Source organism: Gobius niger (assembly GCF_951799975.1).
Source record: "Gobius niger genome assembly, chromosome: 2".
Classification (NCBI taxonomy): Eukaryota; Metazoa; Chordata; class Actinopteri; order Gobiiformes; family Gobiidae; genus Gobius; species Gobius niger.
Window position 1 is genome coordinate 14933969 of NC_136853.1, and position 18030 is coordinate 14951998.

The window sequence follows — 18030 nt, forward strand, 5'->3', positions numbered from 1 at the left end:
GAAGGGAAAATAAAACATATATTTTTTTCCCCCCCGATTATGCTAATTTTGTAATAATAATCGATTCAATTAATTGCACAGCCCTACAGCCGATACTTTTTAAATTTTGTCTATAATCCTGTGTATGATGCTCCTAAACTTTAAAATACAGTGGGTTGCAGCATCTGCCCTCCTTTAACTTTTCGACATTTTGCCACACTATGGATCATAAACATAAATATATTCAGTTAAAATTTTACGTGAAAGACACACACTAAGTGACACACAATCGTGAAGTGAAATGAAATTTATACATGATTTTGAACTTTTTTGTAATAAATACAATCTGAAAAGTGTGGTTTGCAAAAACATCTACACCCTCTTTCCTTTTAGTGCAACCACTTACCTTCAGAAGTTGCCTGATGATTTCTGAATGATCACATGTTGACCCAATGACTGAATAGAGTCGACCTGTGTGTAATCTAATGTCAGTTCAAATACAGCTGCTCTGTGATGGTCTAAGAGGTCTGTTAAGAGACTATTGTGGAGCAGAAGCATCATCCTCCTCTCCTCTATGGGGCCAAACAGGGGTGAAGTTAGAAGCGACCAAGCTCTTCAGCGTTTGCCCTGTTTAAATACGGTTACGTACGTGAGTGAGTAGTTACACAATCCAAGTACAGTTACACAATTTCTATAAATACACCATCCAGGAACGATGGTGACCAGAGCTGTACCCAAGAAGCCTATGATGACCCTGGATGAACTGCAGAGAGCTACAGGTCAGGTGGGGGAAACTGTACACAGAACAACTATTAGTCGTACACTGCACAAATCTGGCCTTATGAAAGAGTGGCGAGAAGAAGCCAGTTTTAAAAGCAAACCTGTTGCTGTTTGGTCAGATGAGACCAAAATGGAACTTTTTAGCCTAAATGCAAAATGCTATGTTTGGCGTAAAAGTAACACCACACATCACCCTGAAAACACCATTCCCACTGTCAAACATGAGGGTAGTAGCATCATGCTCTAAGGGTGCTTTTCTTCAGCAGGGACGGGGAAGATGGTTCGAGTTCATGGGAAGATGGATTGGGCCAAATACAGAACAGAGCAATCTTGGACGAAAACATGTTGTGAGTCTGCAAAAGACTTGAAACTAGGGCGGAGGTTCACCTTCCAGCAAGACAATGACCCTTAACATAAATCCAGGGCAACAATGGAATGGTTGAAAAAGAAAAAATATAGAATCTGTGGAAAGATCTCTCCATCTAATCTAACTGAGCTTGAGCTGTTTTGCAAAGAACAATGGGTAAAAAAAAAAAATCCAGTCTGAAGATGTGCAGGACTGGTAGAGACAAACCCCAACAGACTTTTTCAACCCACTGAACTTAAGCATAGTCTAATCAAACATCTACAATTAGCACCACATGCTACACCATGAGTCTGAATGTGCTGTCTGTCTTGTCTGAATGGGCCAACTGTTAAGTATCTTTAATTGCTTCAATGGTCCCAACGCACGAGGAAAAAAAAAAAAAATCTGACATACCTTTGAAGAAAAAGGCTTCTCCTCGTATTTGAGCCACAGCATCAAAGTGAGTGGTGCATCGATCCGGAGTGTCTTGTGCCAACCTGAAATGAAAAATGTGAGCACAAACGTTGCTAAGGAGGAGATATCTGGGGATTTACTGTACAAACTTAAAAGATTTGATGACCCGTGGCTCTGATGCAGGAAACAAAATAACAAGAGCTGAAAAAAGGCAATACCAGGTCAGCAAATCTGGTGCCTTCTGAATGTGGACCGCTTTCCGAAGCCTGTTACATGAGCAATTCTTAATGGAGCAAAAATGTGTAGTCAAAACATAATTGAATTCTTTTCAAATTAAGCATGCCTGGTTTGTCTGATATGCAGCCATGTGAAAATAGAAAAATATTAGTCAGGCAATTAGCAACAGCAGCTTCCATTTTTTGGGCTGAATCAACATTATAGCACCCTGATTACAAATGAAAGCAATATTGCCAATTGACTCGTCGCACGACTACACTATTTCTGCTTCCCTGAGCATATGAGCGCCAGTAATTCCCCTCCTATTCTGCTTTTGGGGATCAGGCTCGTTTACATAATTCCTGGCAGATGATCACTTACAGCGTGTTAAGAATTTGGCATGTAAAGACGTCGTAGAATGAAGCCTGTCTTGAAGCTCATGGTAGGGCTGCTCGATTATTGAAAAAATAATAATCATGAGTCATAATTGAAATCACAATTATTAGCTACCTTTAAAAAAAAAGTCCATCTTTATTTTATTTATTTATTAATCAGAAAACTATGCTGTATATTTTCTGTTTTCTGAACAGTCATAAAAGTACAAATGATTTCAAGTTTGCCTCGATTAAGGAGAGGTCTCTGTTTCACACCTGCCCCCTGCTGGCCAGCCCCTCACACCTGCTCAAGCAAACTGAGCAGCGCGGCCTGATGACATCAACACACAGCGCTGTTTGTTTTTATGTCAGACAAAAGCATGAGCCATGGCACGTGAAATGCGAAGGGAAAATAATCCCAGCGGCTCGAAATAATGCAAGTTTGCTTTGGTTCGCGAGATTGCGTTGGATGGACAAGCGGGAGGGCACCCTTAATAATTGTTTTTTCTATAATAAGTTAAAAACATCCTCATCATCAACCAAACATTTACTAAAGCTACTACTATTTTTTTCTACTGTATTTGTATGTGTTGTAATCCTGACATGGTATTAGTTTGTCAAATGTATTGTAACTGTTGAAATTGTTACGTCTTGTTTGTCTTATTTAATAATTACATAAACAAGATTTCTTTTTTTATTATTGTTTAGTGTAATAATCTAAATCGTAATTGAATTTCAATTAATTGCACAATCCTAGCTCATGGTTGGAATTAGTTTGATTCATGACATCTGAACTAATTGCAATTTAAAAAAACAATTATCTTGTCTATGCTGTTAATTAGATTTTGTCATTTATATATTTACTTCATTTTTCAACTTCATGTTAGCCTTTAACTTTCAAGACAAACTCATCTATCTTTAGAGATGTCTTCTCAGCTGAAGTCTTTACATCCAACAAAAGTTGAAGCTTATAACACACAGTAAGTGACGATCAAATCCAGGAACTCACTGTCCCCCACGTTATCTTCAGAAATATAAATTCGAATGAGTCTAAGCTGATCTCTATAGCAAATCAATAAGTCAGAAAGTACGGCCGCTTTTAAGCAACATAAATGGCTTAGCCACATTGTGCAATGAGCCAATACTGTAGATCTGTGTGTATTATTTCTTCATTCTATACACCAATGGTCCCTTGCTATACTGCAATAACTGTAGAGTTGAGCCAAACTGAAATGCCACAAATCATAAAAGAAAAATATACAAGAACATCACCCGCAGTGTTTCTTTTTATTCAAATTTTTCGACTCCCCGAACATGGTATTACGCATTCATACAGCATCTACAGTATGTTGTATAATTATCGTAAACAAGCCCATTGATTGACACAAAACCTGGCAACAGCTAAAAGCCATGCCAAACAAACAATCGAGAAATCCCACATAAATGGATGCAAAGCCTAAACATGCATGCATGTGTTTACTCCAATTAAGAGGCCTAAACATTGGCTAAAACACTCTTCCGCTGTGGTCCGGTGGCACATGTCCCAGAAGCTAGCAGAAGTGATTCAGCAGTGCACTGTGTGGTCAGACTGCCAATTATTAGGCCATTAGTGTGACAGGGCTGCTACTGTGAGGAACACATCAAAAATATATTCAGCAGCATTAGCATGACATCTTAGCATTGTGATTCATGCCACGGCCGTTAATGACTGCAAAGCAGATTTTACTCTTGTTATAGCCTGTTGTTAGTGACTAAATGGAAGGCAAATCGTAATCTTTTAAAACTAGCCTTAGGTTTACAGCAAGAACTCCCAAAAGCTCCTGTCTTTTAGCCTGTATGATGGTCATTACAACTATCAATGCCTCTGTTTACAACACACATTTAGGGGTCAAATATGCATTAAAGCTGCCTTTGAAAGAGACCATTAAAGGTCCATTATGCAGCTTTTTATGCAAAAAAAAAAATGTGTGTATTTGACCTTGTAGTGACCCAGTGGCTGTATGAGTGGTCAGCATGGCACATTTACTTTCAATCATGGTGGTCTCTACAATGCTCCAGGATCAATTATTTTTTGTTTTTTTGTGAGAGGGTCCGTCAGCAGTGAAAACCTTCCAAACAATTAATCCTGGAGCGTCACAGAGACCACCGTGGTCCAACGTAAAGGTGCCATGTTGACCACTCATACAGCCGTTGGGTCAGACTCACGATAAGGTCAAATACTCACAAGCAAATTTTTTTTTCTTCCCACATACAAAGTTGCATAATGCACCTTTAGATATAGCTCATGCTACAATGTGTTTATTTTTTATCTAAAGACTTTTAATGAAGCAGCTGTTAATGGCATGGGTGTGGCATTTGGTTTTTCCACATCAGTTATTGGTATTTTTAACTAGCGTAGTTAAAAATATGATACCAAGCCCGGCATTGTCACATGGGTCACAACACTTTTTAGAAAAAAAAAAAATGTCTTTAGAGCCAGGCTTTTGGGCAGTGTTATGGAGGTGTAAAGACTCCATTGGATTCCCCTGGCCACTAGGGGGTGGTATTGCAGGAATGTCAACTCCCGGCCATGAGGACCAAAGAGAAACACGTTCCTTGCTCATTGGTCGGGATTGCTTTCACCGGTGCAGTAACACCCTTAGCCAGAAGGGGGCAGCGTGTCAATGTTGGATGAAAACACACAAGTGAACTTTAAAATTAGATGATTGCAGACATACGGAAACTCATTGCTGCCAGTGTGAGTGAAACATTTTTGACAGCGCTTTCTCGTTCTAACGTAATACCAACTCGTTCTAACGTAATACCATCTCGTTCTAACGAGTTGCCAATGTCGTTCGAACGAGTTGCCAAAAGCCCAACGCACACCAGAGCGCAGCGGCACATCATCTGACGCGCGTCCATTTCGGCACAGGCGGCGCGTCAGGGCACTTCAGTTCAGAGGCTTTTCCTCAGACGCGGTGCCGCGGGGTAAACACCTAGGCCTACGTTTTTGACCTGCTGCAGAGGCACAGACGGGTCTCGGCTGTGACAAACAGGAAGACAGTCGTACACTTTGTTTAAGGGGATGATAGAAGCAGCGGAGACAGAACCATCATCAGGGCTCAGGTGGAGCATGTAAAACTCGCCAGCCCCCTATTAACCTGCAAAAGAGAGCCACGTTTTCTCTCTCTCTCTCTCTCTCGCAACACGGACATACGTGTCTTATTTTATTAATGATAAATGTATGAACTACGCGTTTAAAGCACCACATGGTTTGAGGAAAAGCCTCTGAACTGAAGTGCCCTGACGCGCCGCCTGTGCCGAAATGGACGCGCGTCAGATGATGTGCCGCTGCGCTCTGGTGTGCGTTGGGCTTTTGGCAACTCGTTCGAACGACATTGGCAACTCGTTAGAACGAGATGGTATTACGTTAGAACGAGAAAGTGCAGTCAAAAATGTTTCACTCACACTGGCAGCAATGAGTTTCCGTACAGACATTTACTAAACACAATAAATGTAAAGCCCTTCCGGCTGCCTCCTAACGATACAAAGTTTACATCACATTCAGGATTTTGTAAATTGGTATGTTTAATCCAGACATGGTAAAAGATAATTACTGATCCTCCAGGCTCTACTTTGCCATGATGCAAATTGGAACTACATGAGTTTGATCACTCTTTAAGGATTATGCCCTATTTGATCCCAATTAATTTCAACACAGGCTCTACTTTTAAACCAAGACTGTGCATCATGTCATCTAATAGTCCTAAACAAATAAACTCACACAAGCAAAATCTCTAGGGATGGCACCACTAAGAATTAACAAGCATCTATTTTTCCAATGATGTTATGATCTTGGAAATTGATATGTATTTTTGTCGAAGTCACCATCTCGAGTCCAGGAATATTATGTCAAAAAAAAAACAGGCGCGAGGAGAAAGGGGTTCTTGGGGTCAGTGTGGATGTCTTATGATAAATGAATGTAAGAAGTCGGAGCGCATGTGTTCCGGGTCTGTGGAGACGATTTCATTCCCACACCGCTCAGAGAATGAGAGGGAGTAAGCAGCCGTAGTGTAGAGCTCAGAGAAACGGTTAAAATTGTGAAGAGCCGAGATGTAATAAACTGGGTATAGCGATGAGTAAGCAGTAAAGAGGAAGGCAATGGAGACTATAGAACATTGCATAGGAGTCTGTGAGACAGTAACAGAAGACAATGCATTCACCGCAGTACTTGTGCACAGGGGAAGCCACAACAAAGAGAGTCGGTGGCACATGTAAATGAAAACATTAATCAATACTTTATATCGTGCATTTAGAACAACAAACAATAACAATACCAAACGATAAAGAGATAAAAATGAAAAACACATTTTGATATCTCTGGTTGTTCACAATTTTGAAAGTAGTCCAAAGTTCAATTAAGTAGTTGAAAAGAGTTTAACCCTTCTGCCCTATTAAACCTCAATCCCCCTTTGACACAAAAAATGTGCTCGTAACTTAGAAGGGAAATAGGGAAATTTGTCCTCTGCATTTGACCCATCCCTCGATGCTGCTTGGGGAACCCGTAAGAAGTAGCGAGCGACGGCAGTGTTGTGCCCGGGGACCCATCTCCTGATGTATCTCCTGTATGCATGTAATCGAACCCGGGATCTTCTAGCTGTGAAGCTGCTTCACCACCGTGCCGCCCCTTGCTGATTGATGTCTTGAGATGTTGCTCGAATATTTCCACATACTGTTCTTTCTTCATGATATCATCTATTTTGTAAAGTGCACCAGTCCCTCCCGCAGCAAAACAACCCCACAGCATGATGCTGCCACCCCAGTATTTCACACTTGGGATGGTGTTCTCAGGCTCGCAAGATTCCCCACTTTTTCCTCCAAATTACAGAATGACAATGGTCATTATGGCCAAACAATTCAAGGTTTTTTTCGTCATAGGGTATGTCTCCAAAATTTAAAGTGCAAACTCCAAACTGTCTTTTTGTGTTTCTTTTGGTGTCGGAGCTTCTTCCTGTCAGAGTTCCCTCTCAGCCCATGTCGGTACAGGACTTGTTTCACTCTGGATAATGACAAACTCTTACCAGGTTCAGCATCTTCACCAGGTCTTTTGCATTTGTTCTTGGGTTGATATTCACATTTCAGACACAGCACGTTCATCTCTGGGACACAGAACCCGCCTTCTTTCTGATCTGTAAGATGACTGGTCATTTCCATCATTGTTTGAACCAATGAACGTGGCTTGGTCATGACATCATCATCTGGGCTTTCCCAAATTGTTTTAAGGTAGACTAATCTAAGTGTTATTAAACTTCTGACTTTGAAGAAAGTAAAAAAAATATATATATATATATTGTGCTAGAGAATAAATTGTGTATTTTCATGTACAGTAGATACATATTATTGACAAGATATACAAAAATCAGTTTGGATGCCAGGCTTCAGGACAGGAACCCATATACTGTACTTTGACTCACATCATAGTTGTGTTATCAACAGTGTTGAACATTTTACTTTCAAAAAGTAATTAGTTACCGTTACAAATTACCTCTCCCAAAAAAGTAATTGAGTTAGTTACTATGCTGTAAAAGTAATTAGTTACTCTTCAAAGTAATAATGAAGATATTTATATAGAAATATATAGAAATATCGGTTGACCGAAATTTGGTGCAGCATCTCTTTCATGTAACTGCACACTGTCCTTTCAATAAACTAAACTAAACGATTATTGTGTATTTTGATTGGCCGATGCCAGTATGCACCACTGATATTTTTAGAAATTTCAGAAATGTCTCATCTATAATCCTGTGTATGAAGCTTCTAAATATGTCTGTGTTGAACTGTGACAGCAGGGGGTGCTGAATATTCATGTTTAGTAGGTACTTCAGAGGATTTGAAAGACAAAAATCAGTAGATTCCAAAACAAAAATCATGTACGTGCTTCTGTCTGAGATGTATTTTTAGCGTGAGTCATTGGGGTGGAAGTGTAACCGAGATTCTATTGAGCTACAATGATCTTGTACAGCATGCATAATTAAACAGATGCTGATTCATTTAAGAGCTGCTTTGCCACATACTTAAAACACAACAGTTCAGTGGCCCCTTTTATTGCAGTTCGAAAGTCAAGTGTCTTCTTTTAACTTAGGCTCGACAGACTATCAATGGAGCAACTTCACGACAACTGTTTACGTCAACCCTCCAAAGTGACACGAGGTACTTACAGGAAAGTACTTCTGTTCTCTGGCAGGTCCAACAGCACGGGGGGTTCAGGTGTCTGGAAGGGGTCTCGTGGACGGTTTGTGTGGGACACAGAGTCTCTAACACCTAAAGGAAGTAAAAAGTAACAGTAAACGGCTCATTCGTTTTCAGAGGTGGGTAGAGCAACATTTATTAGAGTAAACTGATTTGGTTGCAGTCAGTTTCTGCAGAACAGCAACATAAGGAGAAGCTGAATTAAACTGAGAGTCAAAATAGTAATGCAGTTTTGGCTCCCACAAACTCAAAAGCTGTGCACGTCCAGAGTCTTTACATGCATGAATTAGGTTTGGAACTTTCAGAAAAAGTAAGGTTCAGGACCATTAATTAGAATAATTTCCACATTTTATCGAGAAGTCTTCTGCTTTTGATGTGGCTTGAAAAAAAAAAAAAAAGATCCCCAATCTGTACCTTTTCTGTAGCTCCTGCACTTGATTTTTCTTGCATCATGGGACTTTCAATTTTACGTATCACGTTTTCATTCCATTCTATTTCACATTTATTCTTTAGCCACCTGCTGTTACCCCCCCCCATGTCTATGCATTGCTGAAAAGGTCATGTGCCATCAAGAGATTCAATTAACTTCATCCAGCTTTCTATGCATCAATAGGGTCACAGCATGTTGGTAAGAAGTCCATGAAGTCTCTCTCTCAAATTATATGCCAGAGTTATAAGTATCGTTGTATTTAAAAGTAAAGTAAAGGCTCACTCGACAAAAGACCCATCAGTGCATATATAAAAAGAACCATGGTACACCTCAACATAATTCCTCACTTTTGAAATACGTGCTTGGTTTTCCCGTGTTGAGTCAGAGATGTACTGCAAGTTGGTGCATCCAATAGCCGTGAAGTATTTCCCATAATTTTAAGACTCTTTAAACACTACAGCAGCAGGAGCAGATGCAGGATTTTAACCCCCACAGTGACAGACACATGCTATTTTAGTCCTATTAGCGTCTAAAGGCCTTCCCAGCTCTGTTTTATTACTTTGAAGGGCTGAGTCGCGCCCGAACCCCATGACTACTTGATGTGCGTAAACAAAAGGACGCAGCTCAGAGCACCCTATTACAGCTAACGTCTACCAGAGTTCTCACTCTTCTCTAAAGGCTAATGCAGATTGCCTTAGCGCGTATTTCAGTGACCCAGCAGGTTTTTTCGGAAGTGAGGAATTGGCCCTATCCTCCGCCTGGTGCACAGCAGGCAGTAAACAAGGCATGCAGGTTCTTTGCGTGAAAGGTTCAGAGCAGCTCCACAAGGAAACAGGACCCCTTGGTTCAGGCTCTGATCGTGTGATAAGTGAGGGGCAGTGTTGGGCAAACAGGGCTTGCTCTGCTAGCTTTGGCCAAATAAAGAAAAAAGTGTAAAGTGTATAAATGTACAGTTGAGTTGCTGATTATGTATTGTTGAGGTGTAACTGTAATGTCCTACTCAAAAAGTGCCCCTTAACCCCTGGTCGAACCGATTCCCGTTTAACCCCTTAACCCCCGGGAAAAACGGGAATCGGTTCGACCGGGGGTTAAGGGGTTAAACACCTCTGGGGAACTTAGGGGCCTGCTCTACAGATTGAGCTGCCCTCTGTTGTCAGGCCACACACATGAATGAGACTCAGCGTGACTGACAGAATTATCCGCCAATCAAAATTGGACGTACATTGACAGTGCGTCCCCCAGGTCCTGCTGTGCCGCTGCCTCAAATCACAGTTCCAAACAATCACTCCACAGTGACATCTAGTGGAAAAGTGTCATTACAACTGTATTTACGGTGTTTCAGGATTCAACCATGTTATTGATTCGTCTGTGATTGAAATAAAACCACATTCTGTTAGATTTTATTATATAAAAGATATATGAAAAATTGACTTTTGTTGTGTTATTGTTCTTACTGTGGTACTAGAAAAATAAATCAATGAAGCAACTGTCATAAATGTTCTACATTATTCCTCCAACTCGATGCATCTTTTTTGCTAATCTACTTTTTTTTATAAAACGCAGGTTAGCATGAACAATTATTTAAACATAAAGCTTAAAGGCCTGAAATCCGGAGCGATTCAGATTGACATTTAGCGAACGGTCAGAGCTGGGACTCGTACCAACGCTATTCAGACGATCTGTGTTTACAAGTGCAGCAACTTTACCAACTATGCCATCTGAGCGCACTCACACATAGCACTAAAACACTACAAAAACATGAAGAAAGGTTTGCAAAGTCCTGTGGTTTGACCAAAGTTCAACACAGGCGCCCCCTAGTGAAGTGTTTTGAAACAGTTCATGACACATTAAGTCTAAGTCACGCGTCGTGCACGTTGGTGTTTTGGAGCAGTATTTTGAAATGCTTTGGGGCCTTGAAGCAGTGCCAAATAGCTGGTTCAAGACGGCCATCCCTTGCCAAACTGTAAGTTTAGTATCTTTTTATTACTTTGGATTTTGCGTTTGAGTTGATCTCTGATGTCTCGCTCTAACAAAACATCTCCGAAAAAAAGCTGCCTGTTTCCACATGTGTCGTGTGTTTCTGTGTACTACGAGTGCTCCTGAAGGTTTTTGTTTCGGGGTGGAGGCACCGCTGCTGTGGTTTGCGTTGTTGATACATCCTTTGGTGAACAAATGCCCGGTATAAAGGCAGTTTTATCCAAACGCCTTTCTATTGTCGATCAGTTTATATGTTTTTGAGAGAGTGAACCCAGGTTTCTACTAAAGGCCCTGACTATAACCCCATTACATGTTTGCAGCTATCTATTAATATCGCAGATAAAAATGAAGATTGTAAATGATCGTGTGGACTATAATCTTCATTTTCATAATATAATCTCCTGGTGCAGTGACTAAAAGGATGGAACTCTGATTAGCTCAGAGCAGTCACAAAGCATACCCTCCAGAGCACCCCCTACTTCTTCCGTCTCTTGCACCCCCAGTGCGCTTAGATCTCTGCGCCATGTGCGTTTAGATGCCTAATAACAAAGAACTGAAAGGTGGGTATGAATACTTCATGAACCCACTGTTTATGTGTTATGTCGGTTTATATGTTGGGAGAGTTGGTCAGTGTTTAAAAAATCCACCCCCCACACAAGCAATGCGGCTCTGTAGCCTATTGACCCTCAAAATATCTAAGCCCAGTTTGGGCAGCACTCGGCCTGAGGGAGAGAATCTAAAGTTCTCCTCTCTGACACTTCCTTAAACTTACCATAGAGCTGCCACACTCGTACTTTGTCTTGATAGGGCAGGTCGTACTTGAGCGGGTCTCCCACCGGGCCCTGGTAGTACGGCCTCATGATGGATTCTATGGCGGAGGTGTGCACCAGGCCGATCGCATGGCCAAACTCATGCACTGCCACTGCAAACAAGTCCATCCCGTGAGAATCTGCGGAGACAGGCAAGGTCATTTTAATTTCACATTCACTTCAAAAGAAAGTCTTTCAACGTCATGTAAAAATAGGATTAGGTGCTTTTTTTTTTGACAGTCCCACAGCCCCGTTTGACGTGCATTAGAGCAGCCTTAACAGTCTGCAGCAGCTTTGTTTGTAACAGATCAAAGTTGTTTCTATTTGCTAAGAGATGTTATGTCTTCTTAAAACGTTTCAACTATATGACAGACTGCACCACGGCACGGCAATTCTTTACAGACACAATACATTTAAAAGAACAAGCACATTGCACTGTTTTGAATACACTCAAATAACTTAGAATAAATGCTTTGCTTTCACATGCCACACTTTTCACAAAACCCTCCCGCCTCAGCTGCGGCGGCTCAGATTTTGATCAACAGTCAAACTTTTTGACTTCAGTGTGTTGAAGCGAGCCCTGCTAGCATGTTTATCCCCGTCACCAGCGAACTCCATAGGTCATGAGTTTAAGAAGCGTGACAGGCAGCTCTTGTGGCTTTGAGTGCTGTTAGGCATGTGCTGTCGTGAGATAACTATGGTAATGCTGGCAGAGCCCCTGGGCTGCCAATCAAAACCTGAGTGCGGAAAGACACCTATAGAGGCTGCAGGCTATTACGGCGCAGTTCCCTTGATGTTCAGCAAAAAAAAAAACAGAAGAATCAAAAATGCCCCCATCCAAAAACTCCTTGTCTGGCACTACTGAGCAAGACAAAAGCTGGGGTTTAGAGATTTACAACTGCAAAAAAAAAAAAAAAGACCCCAGCGTGTCAAAGCCAAGCAAGCTTAGAGTTCCTCGGTGGCAGGGCTGAAGTCTGCACATTGAGTTAACCTCGTTTTGGCCTGTTCTTGGTGAAAACTCAGCACTCAGATCAAAGACAAAGGATACGGTGGGACACTGTGCCTTCCACACCTGGATCATGGAGAGTCAAATGCCAGCTCTAATCTCACCCAGCACATGGAGCACAGAGGAAAGGTGGATACAAATACGGACCCAGCAGAAGACAGCAGGGAGGACAGAGAACAAAGTAAAGTAGCATGTCATCGGATTTATCTGAAAGCGGTTGTTTGGCCTAAAAAAAAAAATCAATGTAAAAAAAAACGTACTGCATTTAAGTGCAAAGTCAAGGTTCTAAATTATAAAATGAATACTTTCAATTCACAATTGTATCGGCAATTTCCACTCCACAAATTATTATTCAATTATTATTCAATAATAAAATAAAAAAAACTGAAAAACTGCAGTGGGGGAATTTAAAAACTGCAGTTACAGTAAGTAGCTCTTATTAGAAACATCAGGAAATACAAATACCAGCATATTTCAATTTGAAATATAATTATTATAGCAAAGACCAAAAGTCTTCCCCTTATGTGACCGTGATCAGAACAGCAAAGCAAGAGTTTTACAAAGACATATGAACATATTGAGAAAAAGTTGAAGATGTCTAAACTCTCTGTGTGATATCTACCAGAGTGTGGGCTAAATATGCGGAATTACTGAAACAGACACAAATGAGGCAACTCCCTGATGAAGACTTTCAGATTCCAAACGAGTCAGTGATCTTGCAATAATCCTTTAAAAACTCAGAGTGCCTCCTTTCTACTTTTAATATAAAGTTTTGCCCTATGAGACTGAAGAGCACCTATTTTGCATTTTTTGCTAATCATTACTTTAGTGATCAGTAAGCACATAATCTGTATGAAATACTTTGACTGATGTATTATCAAAATACTTGAAAGGTTTCCAAAAGAGACATAGTTCCAAGAGAAATGTGCCTAAATATGCCTGTTAGAGGTCGGACGCTCCGTATAATAGGCGCAGATGTGTGCAGCCTTACAGTTCTCCCTGAAGGCCAGCTGTGGCTACATACACACAGCTGACTACCACCGTGTGTGGAGTGAAATCATAAAAATGGCTAACCCTGAGTGAAGCACTTTGGGTGACTTGTGTCGTGCGATAAAAGCTCTATACAAATAGTGTATTTGGTAGTCCTCCAAAGTGGAAGAAGAAACTGGAAGTGAAGAAACCCCACACAGAAAACGTAATGAGCCCAGCGCTGAACCACCTGCCCCGGTCAACACGGCTGTGGAAGTGCATGATCCCACAGCCTCAACCCAGCCATCGTCCATTACACACTATTCTCTAATCACACCTTCTGTTGTGGCGTGATGCTTACTGGTGAAAGAACATTAAAACAATCCACATGGCGGATGCATGTAGTGAGTGTTCAGTTCTTCTGCAGTGTATTAAGTGCTGAGTGTAGCCCACAGCACTAGGTGAAAAGTTTAATAAAGAGCTGTTACTGGGGGCTGGAAAACAGGAGGCCGCTGATCACAATTTCCCCGAAACAGCAGGACCTGATTGTCCCAACCAACACGCTTCATCACAAAGGCAAGCTCTCCACCAGCTCTCATTAGAATAGTAAAAACAAGTTAACAGTGTCCCAGAATACTGACTTAAACAGCTTTTTAGGCAAATTAATTACACCCACATGGGGGAAATTAGGAGATAAAAATAAAGGGCTGGATGTCAGAGTGAGTTTAGTGGTCTAGCCCAGATGAAAGCTTTGGGAGTGTTGTGGATTAAAGCATATATTCAATTAAATTTGAAATGTGTTAATAAAAGGTTGTGCCAGGTCAAACCAAACTCATATCAAGCATGTTATATAGCTTTTCTACACCCACACACGGCCCATTATGTTGTCATAAAAAGTATTCATTAACAACATGGCGGACAAAAATCATTGAACGACACATATTTTATTCTCACTTTCAATTACGTCTATACAATATTCACAAAATTAGAGAATCCTTGAGAAAAGCATGATCACGTCACTGATGCTTCACAGCAGCAAGGGCGGCACGGTGGTACAGCAGTTAGAGCTCCTGCTTCACAGCGAGAAGGTCCCGGGTTCGATCCCTGGCCTGAGGGGATGTGCATGTTTCCCCCGGGTACTCTGGTTTCCCCCCGGTACTCTGGTTTCCCCCGGGTTCTCTGGTTTCCCCCGGGTTCTCTGGTTTCCCCCCGGTACTCTGGTTTCCCCAGGGTTCTCTGGTTTCCCCCCGGTACTCTGGTTTCCCCCCGGTACTCTGGTTTCCCCCGGGTTCTCTGGTTTCCCCTACCACTAAAACATGTACAATAGGCCAGCATTGTAGTGTAGAACTGTAGTGCCTGATTGAGTGGTTGGTGGTGGTTGGAGGGGCCATTGGCACAGACTGGTAGCCTCGCTTCTGTCAGTCTCCCCCAGGGCAATCCTTGAGAAAAGCATGATCACTGCCCTCTGCTGACCGAATGGCGTACTTTATGGACAAAAACAAAAACTGTAAACTGTAAAGATAAATTCAAATAGAACAGAACCCTGTTGTTTTTCCTAACCAGTATTCATTTCTCTCGGAAAAAGCTCAGGAAATAGAGCAGGTAAAAAAAGTCTGCGCTCACATTAGATTTACACTCATGTCAGCGCGGTGGAGTCTAACACACACACATTATTATATTATAACACATTATTTCTTATCTTCAGAGCCACAGTGGTGGAGCTGTAAGATGGCCTGAACGCCAACCTTTAACTTCTGCATGACACGGCTCTACTGAGAACTTCATCATTAGCTGCTACTTACTCATTCAAGCAATACATACAGAAAACTCGGAATGTATAAGTAGGATAAAGTGTGTGCGCCTACATTTTTCTATATTCTCAATTTACAGTGTTGACCTGACTCTTTAAGGACATTCTTCGTCTGTGATGGCCCCATACTTGGAAGCACTGGAGCAGCTTGTGCAGCATCCCATCTCCACATCCTGTTCCAGTTAAAGGTCTGGAGTTGGTATAGGATTGTGCATGTTTGATAATCATGGGGAGCACCTGGAGGAAGCCCACCCAGACACAAAGCAAACATGCAAAGCGACACACCCATCTCAGGAATCAAACCGGAGACCTTCTTGATGTGAGGCAGCAATGCTAACCACACACACCATGCACCTTTAGAGTTACTATATGCACTCTCGGGTCAAAAAGAAAGTGACGCCACGCTCCCTTTTTGTCTGATTTACCCTGTCAGCTGGAAAACAGCTCTGCATCTGGAGATGAGTGCGAGGGTGCACTGCTGCTTCACCCATCAGGGGAGACGAGATCCATTGATGGAATGGCCTGGTCATTCAGTGTATTCAGCTGACCTCCCTCTATGGGCACATATTGTTTCTTAGCCTACAGCTGAACATCCACAGCAACTCCAGATCCAGATTATTTTGACAACGTTTGGCCACACAATATACAATATTCCTTTTTCAGACCTATTTAAAGCAGTGCTAAGTAACGTGTTTACCTTAATAAATCCTTTTCGTAGTCCCTGTGGGGGTAATACAAGTGTTTATGGGATGATTGGAGGGTCTTTCATCTCCCCCTTGTGTCTCTGGACAGAAAACCATGTTTGCAACTTGACTGCCACCGGTGCGGAGAAAGCAATACACACTAATGGAATCACGAAGAAGAAGCTAACAGGCTAACGGGCAAAGCTAACTGCGGGCTAACGTCACTTTAAACAGTATTTACAGCCAAGTTTGAGTGAAAACAAATATTTCCATTGTATAATTGGATGCACAATATCCCTTTCTCCCTTCGCCTTTCCTGTAAGCGTAGTATTTACTCTCCAAGACAATTAATAAATTAAAAAATCGTAACTTGCTACGACACCTGCAGTTGCGCTTATGGCCTCTAGGGGCAAGAGTTACTTAGTACTGCTTTAAACACACAACGCGCTTTGTTTTAAAAGATTTAATATCAGCTACATGTACATTCAATGTATAATTCAAATCATGTCAAAACATCCACATTGAATGCAAACGACCTCTTACAAACCTTGAACACTATCTTTACAAACCAGCTTTACTCACACATACTTTATTAAACCAGGTTTCATTCCATAGAGCGCGAAAAACCATGAAAACAGCCAAAGCAGCAGCAGCAGCATCAGCAGCAGCAGCAGCAGCAGTCTGGTTTGGCAAATGATTCCAGATATGTTTTCTCCGCTGTGTGTTTCACCCTTCACTGGTGATTGAGCTGACCCTGGACAGCCCCATTGAACAAGCCGAGAAGTCAACCCCCAGCCTCTGCTTTTTCACTCCGCCTTGGACAGTTTCCTAGCTGGAAAACAACTATTTCTACACACACCGTGGTAAAAATGGAGCTAATTTTAAAGTTTAAGCAGTGTTTAATGATGAAGCATGGGGTCAGGAGGTCTCGCGAAACACCTCTTCCGAGTTCTGCCACCCACTCTGGCTATTATCCACAGCAACCCACATTCCCCGCGCACAAAACAAATGAAGCAGCAAGGCGGCTGCACTAATTGAAACAGACTGAGCTGCTGTCCCAAAAATGTACGGTTCATGGTGCAAGCAGGATAGCTCCAAAAGAGACAAGAGATGATCACAATCTGGTGATGCTTCACAGCAGCAAGGGCGGCACGGTGGGACAGCAGTTAGAGCTCCTGCTTCACAGCGAGAAGGTCCTGGGTTCGATCCCTGGCCTGAGGGGATGTGCATGTTTCCCCCGTGTACTCTGGTTTCCCCCGGGTTCTCTGGTTTCTCCCGGGTTCTCTGGTTTCCCCTGGGTTCTCTGGTTTCCCCCGGGTACTCTGGTTTCCCCCCAGTACTCTGGTTTCCCTCGGGTTCTCTGGTTTCCCCCCAGTACTCTTGTTTCCCCCGGGTACTCTTGTTTCCCCCCGGTACTCTTGTTTCCCCCGGGTACTCTGGTTTCCCCCGGGTTTCTCTGGTTTCCCCCAGGTTCTCTGGTTTCCCCCCGGTACTCTTGTTTCCCCCGGGTACTCTGGTTTCCCCCGGGTTTCTCTGGTTTCCCCCAGGTTCTCTGGTTTCCCCCCGGTACTCTTGTTTCCCCCGGGTACTCTGGTTTCACCCCGGTTCTCTGGTTTCCCCCGGGTTCTCTGGTTTCCCCCGGGTTCTCTGGTTTCCCCCGGATACTCTGGTTTCCCCCCGGGTTCTCTGGTTTCCCCCGGGTTCTCTGGTTTCCCCCGGATACTCTGGTTTCCCCCCGGGTTCTCTGGTTTCCCCCGGGTTCTCTGGTTTCCCCCAGGTTCTCTGGTTTCCCCCGGGTACTCTGGTTTCCCCCCGGTACTCTGGTTCCCCCCGGGTACTCTTGTTTCCCCCGGGTACTCTGGTTTCACCCCGGATACTCTGGTTCCCCCCGGGTACTCTTGTTTCCCCCGGGTACTCTGGTTTCACCCCGGTACTCTGGTTTCCCCCGGGTACTCTGGTTTCCCCCGGATACTCTGGTTTCCCCCGGGTTCTCTGGTTTTCCCCCCCGG

At 42.7% G+C, this 18030-nt stretch overlaps 1 protein-coding gene and 1 long non-coding RNA gene across 2 annotated transcripts in view; one reads left to right on the forward strand and one right to left on the reverse strand.

The window, feature by feature from the left end:
- The window catches only part of LOC306983004, a 229416-nt gene that overhangs the window by 19546 nt on the left and 191840 nt on the right, over nt 1-18030 (forward strand). The window lies entirely within an intron of this gene.
- mmp17a (matrix metallopeptidase 17a) overlaps nt 1-18030 on the reverse strand; it is a 155271-nt gene that overhangs the window by 17344 nt on the left and 119897 nt on the right. Inside the window, exons 5-7 of the mRNA XM_079582607.1 lie at nt 11517-11693; nt 8307-8409; nt 1520-1602 (exon numbers count right to left, since the gene is read on the reverse strand). Of these exons, the coding sequence (XP_079438733.1) occupies nt 1520-1602; nt 8307-8409; nt 11517-11693 (363 nt within the window). The remainder of the gene's footprint in view (nt 1-1519; nt 1603-8306; nt 8410-11516; nt 11694-18030) is intronic.